Below are 23,243 nucleotides of genomic sequence, written 5' to 3' on the forward strand. Positions count from 1 at the left end.
TCAGAAATAAATGAACCTAAAGTGAAGGAGGGTGGACCCCGTAGCCTGGTGGGAAGAACAACGGATTGAGGCTCGGTCAGTCAGTTCAGTGATAATTATGGATCACATACTGTATGGGGAGCACTGTACAAAGCACTTAGGTGAGTCTCGTTTTGTCTTATAGTAATGATGGCATTTGTTAAGTGCTATGTGCAAAGCACTGTTCTAAGTACTGGACTCTATGTCAAGTCATCTCCAACCCATAGGGACATCATGGAATCATCCGTCCCAGAACGCCGTCGTTCTGGTAGTGGATCCCACAGAGTTTTCTTGGTAAAAATCCTGAAGTGGTTGACCATTGCCTCCTTCCATGCAGTCATCTTGAGTCTCCACCCTCTACTCTCTCCTCTGCCACTGCTGCCCAGCACGGGGGAGTTTTGAGTTGTAGCAGATTGCCTTCCACTCGCTAGCTACTCGCTAGCTAGAGAAGCAGCGTGGCTCAGTGGAGAAGAGCCCGGGCTTTGGAGTCAGAGGTCATGGGTTTAAACCCCGGCTCCGCCAGTTGTCAGCTGTGTGACTTTGGGCAAGTCACTTAACTTCTCTGGGCCTCAGTTACCTCATCTGTAAAATGGGGATTGAGACTGTGAGCCCCACCTGGGACAACCTGATCACCTTGTAACCTCCCCAGCGCTTAGAACAGTGCTTTGCACATAGTAAGCACTTAATAAATGCCATCATTATTATTATTATTATTACTGCCCAAGCTAGGAATGGAATGGATAGACCTCTGCTTGATTCTCCCTCCCGTAGCCGAGACTAGTAGCGTACTGGAAACTCTCCAGGTGCAACCCTGAGAGGGGGCTTGGGAGAGTACAGTGTAACAACGAACAGACACATTCCCTGCCCATAACTAACTCACAGTCTAAAGGACTCAGGAGACCTGGGTTTGAATCCCAGCCCCTTCACTGACCCTGGGGCAAATCATTTAACCTCTTTGGCCCTTGCATTCCTCATCTCTAAACTGGGGTTAAAATAGATTGTAAGTACCATATGCGTTTGGGATCGGGTCCAGTAGTATAACTTTGCATCTCTCTCAGCCCTCAGAGCAGCATTAAAATCCCATCTCCTCCATGAGGGCTTCTCCAAATAAGGCCTCATGTTCCTTACTCTGTCTCCCTTCTGCACCGCTGTTTTTTTTCACTAGTTTGTTTTTATAGTATTTGTTAAGTGCTTACTGTGGATCGAGCACTCTTCGAGCACTCAGAGAAGCAGCGTGGCTCAGTGGAAAGAACCTGGGCTTTGGAGTCAGGGGTCATGGGTTCGAATCCCAGCTCTGCCAATTGTCAGCTGTGTGACTTTGGGCAAGTCGCTTCACTTCTCTGTGCCTCAGTTACCTCATCTGTAAAATGGGGATTAAGACTGTGAGCCCCCCGTGGGACAACCTGATCTCCTTGTAACCTCCCATCACTTAGAACAGTGCTTTGCACATAGTAAGCGCTTAATAAATGCCATCATCGTTATTATTATTATTATTATTATTATTATTATTATTATTATTCTAAGCGCTGGGGTAGATACAAGTCAATCAGGCCAGACACAGTCCCTGTCCCATATGGAGCTCACAGTCTGAGTAGAAGGGAGAGCAAGTATTGAATCCTGATTGAGCAGATATTGAATCCTGATTGTGCAGTTGAGGAAACGGAGGCACGGAGAAGTGAAGTGACTTGCTCAAAGTCACACAGCGCGCAAGCGGTGAAGTCGGGATTAGAACCCAGGTCCGTTGGCTCTTGGGCCCGGGCTTTATCCAATAGGCCTCACTGCTTCCCACTGCATTGCATATACACTTGGATCTGTAACCTTTAATGTTTCATTGTCGCATTTATTGAGCACTTGCTGTGTGCAGAGCACTGTACTAAGCGCTTGGGAGAAGACAATAGAACAATAAATGGACACATTCCCTGCCTACAAGGAGCTTACAGTCTGGGAGCTTACAGTCAGATGTAAATAAATAAGCATTTAAGCAACTGATGGTTACCCCTACCCCCAACTCCACAGCACTGATGCCCATATCTGTAACTCATTTAAAATGTCTGTCTCCCCCTCTAGACTGTAAGCTCCTTGTGGGCCGGGAATGTGTCCATCAATTCCATTATGCTATCCCAGGTGCTTAGTACAGAGCTTTGTTCTGACGACTTGACACCTGTCCACATGTTTTGTTTTGTTGTCTGTCTCCCCCTTCTAGACTGTGAGCCCGTTGTTGGGTAGGGACCGTCTCATATGTTGCCAACTTGTACTTCCCAAGCGCTTAGTACAGTGCTCTGCACACAGTAAGCCCTCGGTAAATATAATTGAATGAATGAACGAAATGAATGCTCATTTAATACCATTGATCGATCTGCCCCAATGCGTATTAAATGCCAAACTTATTGTTACTCACAGTTCACTCTGGAAATTAGGATCTGTTAACATTCAGCGAGGCAGAAATTTAGCCAGCTGTTCTGTGAACAATTATCCTTCCTGAATATGCATTATTTTTGTTTATTTCATTCTGTCAGGGGAGTATCGGGTTTTCAGTGTATTCTCTAAACTTGTAAAAGAATAATTATTTGGGAATTTATTAAGCACTTACCATGGGCTAAGCACAAGGGTAGGTACAGGTTTTTGAGGTTGGAAACAGCCCCTGGAATGACAATCATATTTACTGAGCTCTTATTATGTGCAGAGCTTGGGAGAGCACAGTATAACAGAGTTGGTAGGCGTGTTCCCTGCCCACAGTGAGTTTCCAGTCTTAGAGGGGGGATACACACATTAATAGAAATACATAAATTATGGATATGTACAAAAGTTCTGTAGGGCTGAGAGAAGGGTGAATAAAGGGTGAAAGACCACAAGAAGCAGCATGGCCCAGTGTATAGAGCCCGGGCCTGGGAATCAGAAGGTCATAGGTTCTAATTCTGACTCTGCCACTTGTCTGCCATGTGACCTTGGGTAAGTCACTTCACTTCTCTGGGCCTCAGTTTCCTCATCTGTACAATGGGGATTGAGACTGTGAGCCCGACATGGGATAGGGACTGTGTCCAATCTGATTTGTTTGTCTCCACTCCAGTGCTTTGTTCAGTACCTGGCACATAGTAAGCACTTAACAAATGCCATAATAATAATAATAATAATAATAATAATAATAATAATAATAATAAAGAAACAGCATGGCCTAATGGACAGATCACAGGCCTGGGGGTCAGAAGGACCTGGATTCTATTTGGCCACAGCACTTAAATTCTCTGTGCTTCAGTTCCTTCATCTGTAAAATGGGGGTTAGGGTTATGAGCCTCACGTGGCACAGGGACCGTGTCCAACCTGATAAGCTCGTATCTACCTCAGCGCTCAGTACAGTGATTGGCACATAGTAGGCACTTAACGAATACCATAAAGAAGAGCATTGTACTAAGTGCTTGGGAGCGTATAATACAACAGAGTTGGTAACCACGTTCTCTGCCCTCAATAGTAATAATAATAGTGGCATTTGTTAAGCTGTCACTATGGGAAAGACAAGGACCTTACAGTTCAGAGGAGGAGATGTAGAATTCCGGAAGGCTGTTAGAAATAGTTCATCCCGTCCTTTTTCCCGTGGAGAGCTGGGTGGTGGTTGTGTCACTTTGCTTTCCTAAAACAGTCTCGTCACTTCCAACCCAATTCTCCTCCCACCATGTTTCCGGACAGAGGGCTCCGACTCAATCCCTTGTCTTTAATGGGTATCCCAGTCTAATGCTGAGAGCAAACAGGTATTAAATAATGATGGCATTTAATAATTGTGGTATTTATTAAGCACTTACTGTGCACCAGGAATGGTACCAAGCCCTGGGGTGGATACAAGCAAATCAGGTTGACACAGTCCCTGTCAACTCGCAGGGACTATCAACTGTCTTTCGCCGTCTCAGTCCCCATTTTGCAGATGAGGGAACTGAGGTCCAGGCAAGTGAAGTGACTTGCCCAAGGTCACACAGCAGACAAGTCCCCACTTCAGTCTATACTTCACGCTGCTGCCCGATCATCTTTGTGCAGAAACGCTCTGGGCATGTTACTCCCCTCCTCAAAAATCTCCAGTGGCTACCAATCAATCTGTGCATCAGACAGAAACTCCTCACCCTGGGCTTCAAGGCTGTCCATCCCCTCGCCCCCTCCTCCCTCCCCTCCCTTCTCTCCTTCTCCAGCCCAGCCCGCACCCTCCGCTCCTCTGCCACCGCTAACCTCCTTACTGCACCTGGTTCTCGCCTGTCCCACCGTCGACCCCCGGCCCACGTCCTCCCCCTGGCCCGGAATGCCCTCCCTCCGCACATCTGCCAAACTAGCTCTCTTCCTCCCTTCAAAGCCCTACTGAGAGCTCACCTCCTCCAAGAGGCCTTCCCAGACTGAGCCCCCTCTTTCCTCTCCTCCTCCCCATCCCACCAGCCCTCCCTCCTTCCCCTCCCGACAGCACCTCTATATAAGTTTGTACAGATTTATTCCTGTATTTATTTTACTTGTACATATTTACTATTCTATTTATTTTTTTAATGATGTGCATTTAGCTTTAATTCTACTTGTTCTGATGAATTGACACCTGCCCACATGTTTTGTTTTGTTGTCTGTCTTCCCCTTCTAGACTGTGACCCGTTGTTGGGTAGGGACCCTCTCTATGTAGCCAACTTGTACTTCCCAAGCGCTTAGTACAGTGCTCTGCACACAGTTAGCACTCAATAAATACGATTGAATGAATGAATGAATGAAAAGTGGTGGAGCCAGGATTAGAATCCATGACCTTCTGATTCCCGGGTCCGTGCTATATCCACTTCATCACGCTCCCTCTCTATTTGTTAAGTGCCTTTGATGCATCAGAGAAGCAGCGTGGCTCAGTGGAAAGAGCCCGGGCTTTGGAGTCAGAGGTCATGGGTTCAAATCCCGGCTCCGCCAATTGTCAGCTGTGTGACTTTGGCCAAGTCACTTCACTTCTCTGTGCCTCACTTACATCATCTGTAAAATGGGGATAAAGACTGTGAGCCCCATGTGGGACAACCTGATCAGTTTGTAACCTCCCCAGCTCTTAGAACAGTGCTTTGCATATAGTAAGCGCTTAATAAATGCCATTATTATTATTATTATTATTATTATTATCAGAACTGTATTCAATCCCCTCATTACAGATGAGGTAACTGGGCACAGAGGAGGTAAGTGACTTGCCCGAGGTCACACAGCAGGTGAGGAACCGAGCCGGAACAAACCCAGGAAATATTTATTCCCCAGCCACGGCTTCTGGGATGGTGGGAGTGCGATCACTCAAGCACAAAATGATGCACAAAGTTCATTTCCCTCTGAAACTCTGTTGCCATGGTTGCACCCTTTAAAGTTTAAAGGTCACATCAATAGGACAATTTCAAAAGAAATGGAAATGGCCAGGTAATGGAGAAGGCCTGTTTTTTATGGAAAGTAGCATGACTTGTCTGGAGTTTAAAGGAAGGGAAATAGAGAAGCTGCGTGGCTCAGTAGAAAGAGCATGGCTTTGGGAGTCGGAGGTCATGGGTTCTAATCCTGACTCCACCACACGTCTGCTGTGTGACCTTGGACAAGTCACTTAAACGTCTCTGAACCTCAGTTACCTCATCTGTAAAATGGGGATTAACACTGTGAGCCCCGCCCGCCTGGGAAAACCTGATCACCTTATATCCACCCCAGTGCTTAGAACAGTGCTTTGCATGTAGTAAGCTATTAACAAATGCCATTACTATTATTATTATTATTAAATATATCAATCTCCCATCGGCAAGATGGAAATGAGAGAAATTCTAAAAAAAGGCAAATTTCGAAGGCTCAGATTTCAGAATGGTAAGTGGAGATCAGGTCCATTAGCAGCAGTTTTGTTTTTAGCATTAAATAATAATGATTGTGATATTACGTTCGGCACTTACTATGTGCCAGAACAGTGTATTAAACACTGGTTTAAATATGGTAAAATCAGAGCAGACACAGTCCCTGATCTCTATGGGTATCACAGTCTAATGGGGAGAGTGAACAGGTATTTAATCCCCATTTTACAGATGAGGTAACTGGGCACAGAGAAGTGAGGTTACTTGCCCAAGATCACTCAGCAAGGTAAGTAGCCAAACTGGGATTAGAACCAGATAGGTCTCCTGAACCCTGTAGTTTTACCGTTAGATCATGCTGCTTTCCATTTTGTTTGAATTAAGTGTGTCTTAAACTGTTTATCAGTCCTGACTTCCATCAGCAATCTGCATTTCAAATGAGAATCAAGGTAAAATAAAGCAGTGTTCTTTTCAGGCCACCCTAATTGGGTTAAACATTTTATCTTAACACTGTGCTCACCGCAGGCACTCAAATTTATCGATTGATTGCTAGACAGTGAATACGTAAAATCTGTTCCCACTCCTGGGTCCTTGGTTTTCTCTTCGGCCGTTGGACCATTTCAGGTCTCAGAAAATTTTAGAAAATGCATTTTCTCCTCTTGCTTCACTGAGTCAAATGCTCATTGACACTAACAAGAAGTTCATGAGGCTGAAAACTTGATGTCGTTAGAGCTGAGGTGAAATTGCCCGGAATCTTTGTTCATTGTGTCTGTAAAATCCTTGAGAAGGAGCGTAGCCAAAGGGCTCAGACTTGGGAGTCAGAAGGTCGTGGGTTTTCTTCCTGGCTCCACCACTTGTCTGCTGGGTGGGGAAGTCATTTAATAATAATAATAATAATAATAATAATAATAATAATAATAATAATAATAATAATAGTGGCATTTATTAAGTGCTTACTATGTGCAAAGCACTGTTCTAAGCGCTGGGGAGGTTACAGGGTGATCAGGTTGTCCCATGGGGGGCTCACAGTCTTAATCCCCATTTTACAGATGAGGTCACTGAGAAGTTAAGTGAGTTGCCCAAAGTCACACAGCTGACAGTTGGTGGAGCAGGGATTTGAACCCCTGACCTCTGACTCCAAAGCCCGGGCTCTTTCCACTGAGCCACACTGCTTCTCCTTCAGCTCTCTGAGCCTCAGCTCCCTCATCTGTAAAATGGGGATTAAGACTGTGAACCTCACGGGGGCAAGGGACCCAATTTGCTTGTATCCACCTCAGCGCCTGGTACATAATGATTAACAAATACCACAATGCCACTATTATTATTATCATTAACAATAGCAATAATAATAATCGGTTCCTAGAGCCCCTTCTTGGTGGTTTTCAAACTGGATATTTCTTAAACAGAAAATCTTTTTTAAAACTTCTGCTATCAGCTAGGAATGCGTATGAGCCACGGGCACAAAATTCATGTGCTGAGAGGAGCCAAGTCCAAAGCTATTCTGTGATGTAATTTACACAGTCCCTTCTAGACTATGCGTCCGCTGTTGGGTAGGGACCATCTCTATATGTTGCCAACTCGTACCTCCCAAACGCTTAGTACAGTGCTCTGCACACAGTAAGTGCTCAATAAATACGATTGAGTGAATGAATGAATGAACACAGTGGTAGCAAAAAACCCATCAAACTGGCGACCATCCCTATGAAGGGGCTTACAGCGTGGTCTACTAAATAGGGCCTGGGCGTCACAAGGACTTTGAAGGCCCACCTCTTCCTCCAAGAGGCCTTCCCTGACTAAGCCCTCCTTTCCTCTTCTCCCATTCTCTTCTGCATCTCCCTGACATGCTCCCTTTATTCATCCCTTCCTCCAGTTCCACAGCACTTACGTCCATATCCGTAACGCATTTATTTATTTCTCCCTCTCTCATTGTGGGCAGGGAATGTGTTGGTTTATTGTTATATATTACTCTCCCAAGCGCTTAGTACAGTGCTCTGCCTGCAGTAAGCGCTTAATAAATATGATGGAACTGAATTGAATTGGGTCCGCCACTTGTCTGCTGTGTGACCTTGGGAAAGTCACTTCACTTCTCTGTTCCTGTTACCTCACCTGTAGAATGGGGATTAAGAGAATAAAAATGTGAGCCCCATGTGGGACAGGAACTGTGTCTAACCTGATTACTTTGTACCTACCCCAGCGCTTAAGTAAAGTGCATAGCAGTTAGTAAGTGTTAGCAAATGCCATTAAAAAAAGGAAGGGCAGGGGAGTGGAAATTAAGGAGCAAGAAGACTACGTGACTTGCCTAAATACTGCATTTTCACACTGTGAAAATTGTGTGCACTTCACAGAGTTCATGTAAACTGTATATATTTATTTCTATTAATGTCCGTCTGCCCCTCTAGACTGCGAGCTCATTGTGGGCAGGGAATGTGTCTGTTTATTGTCCTATTGTACTCTCCCAAACTCTTAATACAGTGCTCTACACACGATTGATACGATCGAATGAATGAATGAACTCGAAAGACAACATGATTCAACAGAAAGGCTTCATTGACAGTCTGCCAATTTCTGACTGAAATTGCCATAATCAATACATACACTAACCTAGCACTAAAAAGGTATTCCTGTCCAACAACTTTCATATTCAAATAATCCATAATCCAGCCATATAAATGAGCATGTGCTTTGAGGCCCCAAATCCAAAAGAAATCAGACAGTGAGCCTAATGAAAATCAGACAGAAAAGCAGCCCCTGGAAAGAGCGGACAGACAAAAGGCGGATTTGGAATTGGAACTCGGATGGGGCTGGGAGTCAGAGGATCCCGGTTCCAATTCCAACTCCACCATTTGTCTGTTCCATTCATTCATTCATTCAATCGTATTTATTGAGCGCTTACTGTGTGCAGAGCACTGTACTGAGTGCTTGGGAAGTACAAGTTGGCAACATATAGAGACGGTCCCTACCCAGCAATGGGCTCACAGTCTAGAAGGAGGAGACAGACAACAAAACAAAACATGTAGACACGTGTCAAAGTCGTCAGAACAAATAGGACGTGGGCCGGAGGTCGACGGTGGGACAGGGGAGAACGAGGCCTGGTGAGGAGGTGAGCGGCGGCAGAGTCAATCAATCGTATTTATTGAGCGCTTACTATGTGCAGAGGAGCGGAGTGTGCGGGTTGGGCTGTAGAAGGAGAGAAGTGAGGGGAGGTAGGAAGGGGCGAGGGGATGGACAGCCTTGGAGAGTGAGATGGTGATTGGTGACCACTCTTTTGGTGATGGAGAGTGGGCAGACACTGGAGTCCAGTGTCTGCCCATCCACCTCAGCTTCCAACAGAAACTCCTCACCATTGACTTTAAAGCAATCACCTTGCCACGCTCACTGCTCTCTTACTACAACCCAGCCCACACACCTTGTCTCTCTAATGCAGACCTTCCCACTGTACCTCAATCTTGTTTATAATAATGATAGCATTTATTAAACACTTACTATGTGCAAAGCACTGTTCTAAGCACTGGGGAGAATACAAGGTGATCAAGTTGTCCCATATGGGGCTCACAGTCTTAGTCCCCATTTTACAGATGAGGTAACTGGGGCACAGAGAAGTTACGTGACTTGCCCTAAGTCACACAGCTGAGAAGTGGCGTAGCCGGGATTTGAACCCATGACCTCTGCCTCCAAAGCCTGAGCTCTTTCCACTGAGCCACGCTGCTTCTCTATCTCACCGCCAACCCCTCACCCACGTCCTGTACCTAGCCTGGAACATCTTCCCTCTTATCTGACAGACAATGACTCTTCCTTCATTCAAAGCCTTAATGTGAGCCCGCTGCTGGGTAGGGATCATCTCTATATGTTGCAAACTTGTACTTCCCAAGCGGTTAGTACAGTGCTCTGCACACAGTAAGCGCTCAATAAATACGATTGAATGAATGAATGAGTGAATCGAAGGCCCACCTCCTCCAAGCTCCACTTTTCCTCTTCTCCCACTCCCTTCTGCGTCACCCAGACTTGCTGCCTTCATTCATCCCCCTTCCCAGCCCCTCAGCACTTTAGTCCATATCTGTATTTATTTCTATTAAAGTCTGTCTCCTCTTCTAGACTTTATGCTCATTGTGGGCAGGGAATATGTCTGTTTATTGTTATGTTGTACTCTCCCGAGTGCTTAGTCCACTGTTCTTCGCGCAGTAAGCACTCAATAAATACGACTGAATGAACGAATGAATCTGAGTCGCTTGTTGCCTGAAGCGGAAAGCTGTGATAAAGGTCTTTCATTTTCTTTTTCATAGGTTGCATTGAACCCGGGACTCCATGCAGCAGGATTCTTCATTGGCTTTATTGTTTCCCTTGTGGTCACATCTATTGTTTTTTTATGTATTTATCACTACCAGGGCTTCAGATGGAGCATCCTTAATAACGATTGGGTGAGTCATCATGTCCTGTCTTCAATTTATTTTGTACACACTTTTCTGTTTCATAGAATTTTTTTATTTTTTGCCTTTTCTCATTTAACGTGTCGTTCGGTTGAAAACTAATGATTATACTTTATTCCCCCATAATATTTCTTTTGTGAATGCTTTAGAAATAATTGTGTATTAGGATTATTATTAATTTATTAAATTGAGCATTAGCAATACCCTGAGCGGTGTGCCATGGGAGCATTTCCCAAATACACAACCTTTATAAATGTATATTTAGGGCCATGTTGTGTGTTTGCTCTTGGGTGCAAATCATTCCTGGTTAGAGATTATGTGCTTGGAGATTCATCGACTATTTCAAGCTTCACTGATCTAAGTGATTTCAGAGTTAAGGCACCTCACAGTCTTCAAGGGAGTGAGTCAGGGCTTAATAAATGCCATAATTAAAATTATTGTTATTGTTATTAGGGCAATGAGCATCATTTACCATACACCCCATTCTCTGCTAAAATTGTGCCTGCTGTATTGCCGCAGACCAGGGAATTGTGCACATTCCCCCAGTCCTTTGCTTCCAGGAACCTTTTCACGCAGTAGCCAAGAGATTTAGGTTGCCGTACAAATATTCTTCAGTTACCTAAAGCCATTCTGAGCAAAACTCATAGTGTCAGATCTGACTTTATATAGTCTCCTCCTCACTCGTGTTGGATATGCGTACTAAGCACCTGGGAGAGTGCAGGCTGTAACACAGTTGCTAGACATGTTCCATGCCCACAAGGAGCTGACAGACATAAAGGAAAAAAGTATGGATGGGTACATAAGTGCTGTGAAACTGAGGGTGGGATGAATAAAGGGAGCAAATCCAAGTGCAAGGGAGATGCAGAAGGGAGATTGGGGGGAGAGGAAATGAGAGCTTAATCGGAGAAGGCCTCTTGGAGAAGATCTGATTTTAATAAAGCTTTGAAATCAGTCAGTCAATCATATTTATTAAGAGCCTACTGTGTGCAGAGCACTATACTGAGCGCTTGGGAGGGTACAATGCAACAATAAACAGACACATTCCCTACCCACACCGAGCTTACAGTGTAGAGGGGAAGAAAGACATTAATGGAAATAAATGAATTACAATTATGACATAAGGGCTGAGGGGCTGGGAAGGGGAATGAATAAAGGGAGGAAGTCAGGATGACGCAGAAAGGAGAGGGAGAAGAGGAAAGGAGGGCTTAGTCAGGGAAGGCCTCTTGGAGGAGAAGAGCCTTCACTAAGGCTTTAAAGGGGAGGAGAGTAATTGTTATTTGAATGTGAGGAGGGTAGTGTCTGTTGGATATTCGGTCGTATTTACTGAGCGCTTACAGTGTGCAGTACTGTGTGCCATCCCCCGCCTTACCTCCTTCCCCTCCCCACAGCACCTGCATATATGTTTGTACGTATTTATTACTATTTATTTATTTTACTTGTACATATTTATTCTATTTATGTTATTTTGTTAATAGGTTTTGTTTTGTTGTCTATCTCCCCCTTCTAGACTGTGAGCCCGCTGTTGGGTAGGGACCGTCTCTATATGTTGCCAACTTGTACAACCCAAACGCTTAGTACAGTGCTCTGCACACAGTAAGCGCTCAATAAATACGATTGAATGAATGAATGAAAAGGCAGTGGGGGAAGAGGAAATGAGAGCTTAATCGGAGAAGGCCTCTTGGAGAAGATCTGATTTTAATAAAGCTTTGAAATCAGTCAGTCAGTTGTATTTATTAAGAGCTTACTGTGTGCAGAGCCCTGTACTGAGCGCTTGGGAGGGTACAATACAACACTAAACAGACACATTCCCTACCCACACTGAGCTTACAGTGTAGAGGGGAAGAAAGACATTAATGGAAATAAATGAATTACAATTATGACATAAGGGCTGAGGGGCTGGGAAGGGGAATGAATAAAGAGGGGAAGTCAGGGTGACGCAGAAAGGCGAGGGAGAAGAGGAAAGGAGGGCTTAGTCAGGGAAGGCCTCTTGGAGGAGAAGAGCCTTCACTAAGGCTTTAGAGGGGAGGAGAGTAATTGTTAGTTGAAGGTGAGGAGGGTAGTGTCTGTTGGATATTCCATCGTATTTACTGAGCACTTACTGTGTGCAGAGCATTGGACTGAGCACCTGGAAAGTACAGTTCAGCAACAAAGAGAGACCATTCATTCATTCAATCGTATTTATTGAACACTTGCTATGTACAGAGCACTGTACTAAGCGCTTGGGAAGAACAAGTTGGCAACATATAGAGACGGTCCCTACCCAACAGCGAGCTCACAGTCTAGAAGGGGGTGACAGACAACAAAACAAAACGTGGACAGGTGTCAAGTCATCAAAATAAATAGAAATAAAGCTAGATGCACATCGTTAACAAAATAAATAGAATAGTAAATATATACAGGTAAAATAAATAGAGTGATAAATCTGTACAAACATATGTACAGGTGCTGTGGGGAGGGGAAGGAGGTAGGGTAGGGGGGATGGGTAGGAGGAGAGGAGGAAAGGAAAAAGGGGGCTCAGTCTGGGAAGGAAGTCCCAGCCCACAATCCCAGCTAACAGTCCCAGCCCAGAAGGGGATCACAGTCTTAGAAGGGAGGAGACAGATATCAAAATCATCATCATCATCATCAGTCGTATTTATTGAGCGCTTACTGTGTGCAGAGCACTGTACTAAGCACTTGGGAAGTACAAATTGGCAACATATAGAGACAGTCCCTACCCAACAGTGGGCTCACAGTCTAAAAGGGGGGAGACAAACCAAACATACTACAAAATAAAATAGAATAGATATGTACAAGTAAAATAAATAAATAAATAGAGTAATAAATATGTACAAACATATATACATATATACAGGTGCTGTGGGGAAGGGAAGGAGGTAAGGTGGGGAGGATGGAGAGGGGGATGATGGGGAGAGGAAGGAAGGGGCTCAGTGTGGAAAGGCCTCCTGGAGGAGGTGAGCTCTCAGCAGGGCCTTGAAGGGAGGAAGAGTGCTAGCTTGGCGGATGGGCAGAGGGAACGAGGGCATTCCAGGCCCGGGGGATGACGTGGGCCGGGGGTCGACGGCGGGACAGGCGAGAACGAGGTACGGTGAGGAGATTAGTGGTGGAGGAGCGGAGGGTGCGAGCTGGGCAGTAGAAGGAGAGAAGGGAGGTGAGGTAGGAGGGGGCGAGGGGATGGACAGCCTGGAAGCCCAGGGTGAGGAGTTTCTGCCTGATGCGCAGATTGATTGGTAGCCACTGGAGATTTTTGAGGAGGGGAGTAATATGCCCAGAGCGTTTCTGGACAAAGATAATCCAGGCAGCAACATGAAGTATGGGGCAGCAGCATGAAGTATATCAAAATGAGTAAACAGGCTTCAGAAGCATCAATATAAATAAGTAGAATTATAGATATACACATCAGAACAAGTTAACTGGCATTAATATAAATAGAATTATAGATATGTACATATATACACAAGTGCTGTGGAGCAGTCAATCAACCAATCGTATTTATTGAGCGCTTACTGTGTGCAGAGCACTGTACTAAGCGCTTGGGAAGTACAAGTTGGCAACATACAGAGACGGTCCCTACCCAACAGTGGGCTCACAGTCTAGAAGGGGGAGACAGAGAACAAAACAAAACATATTAACAAAATAAAATAGAATAGATATGTACAAGTAAAATAAATAGAGTAATAAATGCGTACAAACATATATAGCAGGGGGAGCAGGGGGAGGTCGGGGGTGGAGCAAAGGGGGCAAGTCGGGGCGATGGGGAGGGGAGAGGGAGGGAGTTCCAGACAGAGGCACGGTATGGGTGAGGGATTGGCGGCAAAAAAGGACAACATCTTGTGGGATTTTTTAGTAATAATCCATTTTGGCAAGGCTGTAGAGAAGCAGAGTAGCCTAGTCGAAAGAGCAAGGGCTTGGAAGAAAGGGAGCCTGGTTTGTAATTCTGGCTCTTTCTGCCGTGTGAACTTGGGCAAATCATTTAACTGCTCATTGCCTCATTTTCCACCTCAGACCAGCTAATAATAATAATAATGATAATAATGGCATTTATTAAGCACTTACTATGTGCAAAGCACTGTTCTAAGCGCTGGGGAGGCTACAAGGTGATCAGGTTGTCCCACGGGGGGCTCACAGTCTTCATCCCCATTTTACAGATGAAGTAACTGAGGCACAGAGAAGTTAAGTAACTTGCCCAAAGTCACACAGCTGACAATTGGCGGAGCCAGGATTTGAACCCACGACCTCTGACTCCAAAGCCCAGGCTCTTTCCACTGAGCCACGCTGCTTCAGGGTGGGCACAGTTCCTGTCCCACTTGGGGCTCCCGGTCTTAATCCCCATTTTATGGATGAGGAGGCTTAGGCCCAGAGAAATGAAATGACTTGCTCAAGGTCACACAGCAGACAGGTGGTGGAGCTCAGATTCGAACCCAGGTCCTTCTGACTCCCAAGCCCTGGCTCCATCCACGAGGGCACACTGTTTCTCTGTTATGTTGTATTCTCCCAAGAACTTAGTCCAGGTTACTCTATTCCTCACCAAGTCCAAGTTACTCTGTCCCTCATTACGGAAGAATGAAATAATGCTGGCTGTTGTGAAATTGATGATCTTGTATTTATCCCAATGTTTAGTACAGTCCTTGGCACACAAACAGTTTATTGAATACCATGATGCAACAATATTTTATAGTCAAAGCTGCTCTCTCACCAGGGAAATGGGACAGCATAGACATCAGACCTCCCCGCCAGTTGTTTTTGCCGGTGAAATAAAAAACAGAATCTGAAAGAGATTCAATAAGAACGCAGTTAGGAAACACCCATGACTCAAGGAAGCAAATTAAACCAGGGCACACAGTAAGCGTTCAATAAATACAATTGATCAATCACTCAGCTTGTTCCATTGCTCACCGTTATTTCTTAATTCACTTGTAGGCTCAACAGAGCATCCCTCAGGCAAACTTCCTGGAATACTCGCATTTCACGTTCGCTGATGCCCTCCATGAAAAATTCCCCAGCGATGACCGGATCCTTGAAATCCTTGCTTTTGATGAGGCAGATAACATGCTCCAAGCCTTGAAAGAGTAAGAATTCAGAATCCCGAAACATGTTTTTGTGTCTGTGTGGTGTTTATCAAGTAACCTCTGAGCAAGGCAATGCTTAGCAGGCCACAGTAGAAAGGCTACTGCAGTTTCTACCAACTGGCAGTCAGGCGGTCAATCAATCAGTTGTATTTACTGAGCACTTACTATGTGCAGAGCACCGTACTAGGCACTTAATAATAATAATAACTGTGGTATTTGTTAAGTGCTTACTATGGGCCAGGCACTGTTCTAAGCACTGGGGTAGATAGAAGCAGCGTGGCTCAGTGGAAAGAGCCCGGGCTTTGGAGTCAGTGGTTGTGGGTTCAAATCCCGGCTCCGCCAATTGTCAGCTGTGTGACCTTGGGCAAGTCGCTTAACTTCTCTGGGCCTCAGTTACCTCATCTGTAAAATGGGGGTTGACTATGAGCCCCCCGTGGGACAACCTGATCACCTTGTATCCCCCCAGCACTTAGAACAGTGCTTTGCACATAGGAAGCGCTTAATAAATGCTATTATTATTATTATTATTATTATTAATTTGTCCCTGTCCCACATAGTCCTCCCCCTGCCCTGGAATGCCTTCCCTCCCCGCATCTGCCAAACTAGCTCTCTTCCTTCCTTCAAAGCCCTACTGAGAGCTCACCTCCTCCAGAAGGCCTTCCCAGACTGAGCCCCCCTTCTTCCTCTCCCACTCCCCACCCCCCTGCCCTACCTCCTTCCCCTCCCCACAGCACCTGTATATATGTTTGTATATATATATATATATTTTACTTGTACATATTTACTATTCTATTTATTTTGTTAATGGTGTGCATCTAGCTTTATTTCTATTTATTCTGATGACTTGACACCTGTCCACATGTTTTGTTTTGTTGTCTGTCTCCCCCTTCTAGACTGTGAGCCCGCTGTTGGGTAGGGACCGTCTCTATACATTAGCAACTTGTACTACCCAAGCGCTTAGTACAGTGCTCTGCGCACAGTAAGTGCTCAATAAATATGAATGAATGAATGAATGAACATAGGGCTCACAGTCTTAATCTGCATTTAACAAAAGGGGGACCTGAAGCACAGAGAAGTTAAGTGACTTGCCCAGCATCATGCAGCAGACAAGTGGGGGAGCCAGAATTAGAACCCTTGACCTTCTGACGCCCAGGCCCGTGCTCTATCCGGTAGGCCATGTTGCTTGCCCATGGCATCCTGCTTCCCTATCCTCCCATATACTTGAGAGAGTATGTTATAACACACATATTCCTTGCCCACAACGATCTCACAGTCTAGAAACGGGGGGCAGACATTAACAAAAAAGAAAATTACGGATTCGTACATAAAGTGAGAAGCAGCGTGACTCAGTGGAAAGAGCACGGGCTTTGGAGTCAGAGGTCATGGGTTCAAATCCCGGCTCTGCCAGTTGTCAGCTGTGTGACTTTGGAGTGACTTGGGAAAGTCACTTAACCTCTCTGGGCCTCAGTTACCTCATCTGTAAAATGGGGATGAAGACTGTGAGCCCCCCGTGGGACAACCTGATCACCTTGCAACCTCCCCAGTGCTTTGAACGGTGCTTTGTACATAGTAAGCGCTTAATAAATGCCATTATTACTATTATTATTATTAAGTATGTGGAGCTGGGGAAGCGGTGAAGAAAGGGTGGAGAGCAGGACAACGCAGAAGGGAGTGGGAGAGGGGGAAATGAGGGCGTAATCAGGCCTCTTGGAAGAGATGTGCTTTTAGTGGGGCTTTGAAGGTGGGGAGAGTGACTGTCTATCGGGTATGAGGAGGGAGGACGTTGCAGAAGAGAGACAGGATATGGGCAAGAGGTTGGTGACGAAGTAGACAAGATGGATGAACAGTAAGTGGGTCAGCGTTAGAGGAGCCAAGTGTGTAGTAGGAGAGCAGCGAGGAGAGGTTGGATGGGACAAGATGATTGAGCGCTTTAAAGCCATCGCGAGGAGTTTCCAGGATCCTTCTTTTCAGAGAGAAATGAGAGATGAGTGGGAAATGAGAAATGGGAAATCCTTTAAGTTGTTACATTGTTGATGCCAGTGAAGACTCTTCCGATCTTCCCCAAATCCTTGAAAAGGAAGTACCGTGGCGTAGCGGGCCTGGGAGTTGGAGAACCTGAGTTGTAATCCTGCATCTGCCTCCTGTCTGCTGTGGAACCTTGGACGAATCAATTAGCTCTTCTGGGCCTCAGTTTCCTAATCTGTCAAGCGGAGATTCAGCATCTTTTCTCCCTCCTCCTAAGATCGTGAGCTCCATGCGGGACTGTGTCTGACCTGATTATCTTGTACTTGCCCCAGTGCTTAGTATATGTTGTTGCCACAGAGTAAGTGCTTAACAAATTCCCTTCTTCCCTCCTTCCTCCTCCCTCTCTCCCTTCCTCCAAGATCCTTCGTTCATCCTCGCTTTCCTGTATTGGTTACATTTGGCACCTTGGAGAAACTTTCGTTTCAGTACCCACGTGATGAATACACTCATAAACCTGATTATCTTGCATGTCCCCCAGTACGTAGTACATTGCTTGGCACATAGTAAACACTTAGCAAATACCACGATTGTCATTAAACCGCTTCTTCTGACACCAGGTTGCCTTGGGTCCTGACAGGCTTGGGCTATTAGAAGATAAGCACTTAGTACAGTGCTCTGCACATAGTTATCTCTCAGTAAATACCATTCACTGATTGATCGGTTCCCTAATCCTGTCAGTGTTTTATCCAAAGCTGAAGGTGGGCAAGTCACGTAACTTCTCTGTGCCTCAGTTACCTCATCTGTGTTGCCAATTTGTACTTCCCAAGCGCTTAGTACAGTGCTCTGCACATAGTAAGCGCTCAATAAATATGATTGATGATCTGTAAAAATGGTGATTAAGATTGTGAACCCTATGTAAGATAGAGACGATGCCCAGCCTGACCAGCTTGTGTCCACTCCAGCACTTAGTGCAGTGCCTGACACCTAGTAAGCACTTAACAAATACCATGGCAAATCACTTATCTCATCTGTAAAATGGGGATTAAGACTGTGAGCCTCACTTGGGACAACCTGATCAACTTGTATCCCCCCAACGCTTAGAACAGTGCTCTGCACATAGTAAGCGCTTAACAAAATGCCATTATTATTATTATTATAAAATTATTATTATATTATTATTATTATTATTATATATTATTATTATTATTATATTATAAGGGGAAGCAGCGTGGCTCAGTGAGAAAGAGCCTGGGCTTTGGAGTCAGAGGTCATGGGTTCGAATCCCGGCTCCTCCACTTAGCTGTGTGACTTTGGGCAAGTCACTTAACTTCTCTGTGCCTCAGTTCCCTCATCTGTAAAATGGGGATGAAGACTGTGAGCCCCACGTGGGACAACCTCATCACCTTGTATCCCTCCAGCACTTAGAACAGTGCTTTGCACATAGTAAGCGCTTAATAAATGCCATTATTATTATTAAAAAAACCAAAACTGGCAGAGCAGGATTAGAGTCCAGGTCCTTCTGACTAGTAGCTCCTACTTTCCCTCCCATCTTTCACAAAACGCATCCCTTGTTTACTGAAACGGACACAGTTATGGTGAAATATGGATCTCCTTTTAGAGCAGGCATGCATCTAAGATTTTCACTTCGGACATACATTTACTCCTGATTGCTTTCTGTCCGGATGACAGAAGACCAATTTCAGCTCAATTGATGAACTCCCATGACTCTGATTTTTCCGTCCCTCGCCATTTCCATATCCAATCACAGAATTGTTCCAGCCCGATGGCCTGAACTGCGCTGTTGACACCGGGGTGTTGCACTACCGACCTTGATAAACTCTTGCTTCCAGAAACTCCTGCTTACGTCTTCTCTGCTCTTTATTTTTGTGAATCCCTGGGGCGGAAGCAGCGTGGAATTCTTATCCAGCAGATGTTCACTCTGGCATCCGGTCAAATAATTGCTTGTCTTCTGGGAACCCCCTGATGTTTGTATCTCCTGCATAATGTTAAATGAAGATCTCTGGCCATTAGAAAAAACAAAAACAGTTTTTTCGTTGCATTTGGTAAGCATTTACTGTGTCAAGTGGTATTATAAGCACTGGGGTAGATACCAGATAATCAGGTTGGACACAGTCCCTGTCCCACGTGGGGCTCACAGTCTTCACCCCATTTTACAGAGGAGGTAACTGAGGCACAGAGAAATGAAGTGACTTGCCCAAGGTCATACAGCCTTGGCGGAGCCGGGATTACACAGCACTTGTGTATCTGTGTACGTATCTATAATTCCCTTTCTTTATATTAATGTCTGTTTACTTGTTTTGAGAAGCAGTGTGGCTCAGTGGAAAGAGCTCAGGCTTTGGAGTCAGAAGTCATGGGTTCAAATCCACTTGTCAGCTGTGTGACTTTGGGCAGGTCACTTCACTTCTCTGGGCCTCAGTTACTTCATCTGTAAAATGGGGATGAAGACTGTGAGCCCCCCGTGGGACAACCTGATGACCTTGTAACCTCCCTAGTGCTTAGAACAGTGGTTTGCACATAGTAAGCACTTAATAAATGCTATCATTATTATATATATATATATATATAGCTATAATTCTACTTATATTGATGGCATCGATGCCTGTTTACTTGTTTTAACGTCTGTCTCCCCCCACCTAGACTGTGAGCCCGCTGTGGGCAGGGATTGTCTTTGTTGCTGAATTGTAATTTCCAAGCGCTTAGTACAATGCTCTGCACACAGTAAGTGCTCAATAAATGCGATTGAATGAATGAATGAATAATTAGAACCGGGTTCCTTCTGATTCCCAGGCCCGTGCTCTTTCCACTGGGCCACGCTGCTTCCCATAAGATCTGTCCAGGGGAAACAAACCCTTGCCTTAAACAGTGCAAATATTCTACCCAAGGATTTTTTGGAAAGTTCTGTTTTATCTCATCTGCCGTGAGCAGCCCAGGAAAAAATCCCTGAGACAGATAGCACTTACTCCTGTACGTTGTTTAACATTGAGGTCTGACAGGTGACCACCCAAAAGCATGCTGTTGAAAAAGACGCTTTTGTAGGACAGACAAGATTGTCTTTTCCAGGAGATTGCCTTTTCTCCACTCAGCCCTCTAAACATGGTTCCTTTATATAGTTCCCCTTTGTATTTGATGCCTGTGCCAGTGATGGTGGAAATTCGCCTGTGAACATTTGTGGTGACTGAATCCGCGGAGGCCTTTTCGCGGTCCTTTGTTGTGTTGTCCTGTCATGTTTAATGATTACGGTGACTGGCTCTGTTTTCTCTTCGGCTTCTTTGTGTCTCATTCCCTACCATTCCCTTCTCGATGGCCGTGGGGCGGGAGGGGAAGGAGGGCCTGTCCTTGCCTTCCGGTGGCCATCCATTCCTTGTTTTCAGCCTGGAGGCAACAATCTCCGAAGCTTTATTTTACTGCTCCCTCTGCCCTCCTGGCTTTCCTCACTGTACCTCGCTCTCGCCTGTCCCGCCATCGACCCCCGGCCCACGTCCTCCCCCGGGCCTGGAATGCCCTCCCTCTGCCCATCCGCCAAGCTAGCTCTCTTCCTCCCTTCAAGGCCCTGCTGAGAGCTCACCTCCTCCAGGAGGCCTTCCCAGACTGAGCCCCTTCTTTCCTCTCTCCCTCGTCCCCCTCTCCATCCCCCCGTCTTACCTCCTTCCCTTCCCCACAGCACCTGTATATATGTATATATGGTTGTACATATTTATTACTCTATTTATTTATTTATTTTGCTTGTACATTTCTATCCTACTTATTTTATTTTGTTGGTATGTTTGGTTCTGTTCTCTGTCTCCCCCTTTTAGACTGTGAGCCCACTGTTGGGTAGGGACTGTCTCTATGTGATGCCAATTTGTACTTCCCAAGCGCTTAGTACAGTGCTCTGCACATAGTAAGCGCTCAATAAATACGATTGATTGATTGATTGATTTCGGTTTCCCAATTTCAGCTGTCCGTCCACCAGCTGTTTGTATCAACTGCTGTGGCTCATTCTTCTCGCAAAACGTAGTTTACCACCCATGTACTTCTTTCAGCCATTTGGGATCTCCTCTCTTGTTTCTTCTCTTCTCTCTTCTCTCTCCCCTCCTTCTCTCTCCCCTTCAATCATATATTCATTCATTCATTCAATAATATTTATTGAGTGCTTTCTGTGTGCAAAGCACTATACTAGGCACTAGGGAGAGGACAGTATAACAACAAACAGACACATTCCTGCCCACAGTGAGTTCACAGCCTAGAGGGGGAGACAGACATTAATTTAAATTGATTAAATAATTAAATTGAGAGAGAAGCAGCGTGGCTTAATGGAAAGAGCCCGGGCTTGGGAGTCAGAGGTCGTGGGTTCTAATCCCGGCTCCGCCACTTGTCAGCTGTGTGACTTGGGGCCTCACTTCTCTGGGCCTCAGTTCCCTCATCTGTAAAATGGGGATTAAGACTGTGAGCCCCATGTGGGACAACCTGACGACTTTGCATCTACCCCAGTGCTTAGAACAGTTCTTGGCACATAGTAAGCGCTTTACAAATACCAACATTTTTATTATTATTAAATAAATAGATAAATAAATGAATAAATAAATAACAGATATATACATATTCATTCAATCATATTTATTGAGTGTTTACTGTGTGTAGAGCACTGTACTAAGTGCTTGGGAAGTACAAGTTGGCAACATATAGAGACGGTCCCTACCCAACAGCGGTCTCACAGTCTAGAAGGGGGAGACAGACAAAACATATACACCAAATAAAATAAATAGAATAAATATGTACAAGTAAAATACATAAATAAATAGAGTAATAAATACATACAAACATATATACATATATACAGGTGCTGTGGGGAGGGGACGGAGGTAAGGCGGGGGGATGGGGATGGGGAGAAGGGGGAGAGAAAGGAGGGGGCTCAGTCTGGGAAGGCCTTCTGGAGGAGGTGAGCTCTCAGTAGGCAATACATAGTAGGCAATCCCGGCTCCGCCACGTCTGCTGTGTGACCTTGGGCAAGTCACTTAACTTCTCTGAGCCTCAGTTACCTCATCTGTAAAATGAGGGTTAAGACTGTGAGCCCCACATGGGACAACCTGATCACCTTGTATCCCCCCAGCACTTAGAACAGTGCTTTGCACATAGTAAGCGCTTAACAAATGCCATTATTATTATTATTATTACATATGTGTTGTGGGGATGGGAGAGAGGATGAATGAAGGAGCAAGTAAGAGTGGTGCAGATGGGAGTAGGAGAAGAGGAGAGGAAGACTTAGGGAAGGCTTCTTGGAGGAGATGGGCCTTCAGTAAGGCTTTGAAGTGGAGGAGGGCAATTACCCATCTGCTATGAGGAGAGAGGGCATTCAAGGCCAGAGGTAGGGGATGGGTGAGAGGTCGGTGGCGAGATCGATGAGATTGAGGTTCAATGAGACGGTTAGCATTAGAGGAACAAAGTACGTGGCCTGGGTTGTCCTAAGAGAGTAGTGAAGGGAGGTAGGAGGGGGCGAGGTGAGGGATGGCTTTAAAGCCAGTGGTGAGGAGTTTCTGTTCGATGCTGAGGTGGATGGATAACCACTGGAGTTTCTTGAGTAACGGGTAAACATGGTCTGAACGTTTTTGAAGGAAAATGATCCAGGCAAAGGAGTGAAGTATGGACTGGAGTGGGGAGAGACAAGAGGGATGGCTTTAAAGCCAGTGGTGAGGAGTTTCTGTTTGATGCTGAGGTGGATGGATAACCACTGAAGTTTCTTGAGTAACGGGTAAACGTGGTCTGAACGTTTTTGAAGGAAAATGATCCAGGCAGAGGAGTGAAGTATGGACTGGAGTGGGGAGAGACAAGAGGCTGGGAGGTCAGCAAGGAGGCTGATGCGGTAATCAAGGCAGGATAGGATAAGTGCTTGGATTTGTTGCCGAATTGTACTTTCCAAGCGCTTTCCAAGCTGTGTGCTCTGCACACAGTAAGTGCTCGATAATGCAATT

The 23,243-nt window shown here is 45.3% G+C and overlaps 1 protein-coding gene across 1 annotated transcript in view; it reads left to right on the top strand.

Moving 5' to 3' along the window:
• EVC2 (EvC ciliary complex subunit 2) overlaps positions 1-23,243 on the top strand; it is a 217,041-nt gene that overhangs the window by 64,113 nt on the left and 129,685 nt on the right. Inside the window, exons 8-9 of the mRNA XM_038744853.1 lie at positions 10,097-10,231; positions 15,161-15,309. Of these exons, the coding sequence (XP_038600781.1) occupies positions 10,097-10,231; positions 15,161-15,309 (284 nt within the window). The remainder of the gene's footprint in view (positions 1-10,096; positions 10,232-15,160; positions 15,310-23,243) is intronic.

Source organism: Tachyglossus aculeatus, chromosome 4, assembly GCF_015852505.1.
Source record: "Tachyglossus aculeatus isolate mTacAcu1 chromosome 4, mTacAcu1.pri, whole genome shotgun sequence".
Taxonomy (NCBI): Eukaryota; Metazoa; Chordata; class Mammalia; order Monotremata; family Tachyglossidae; genus Tachyglossus; species Tachyglossus aculeatus.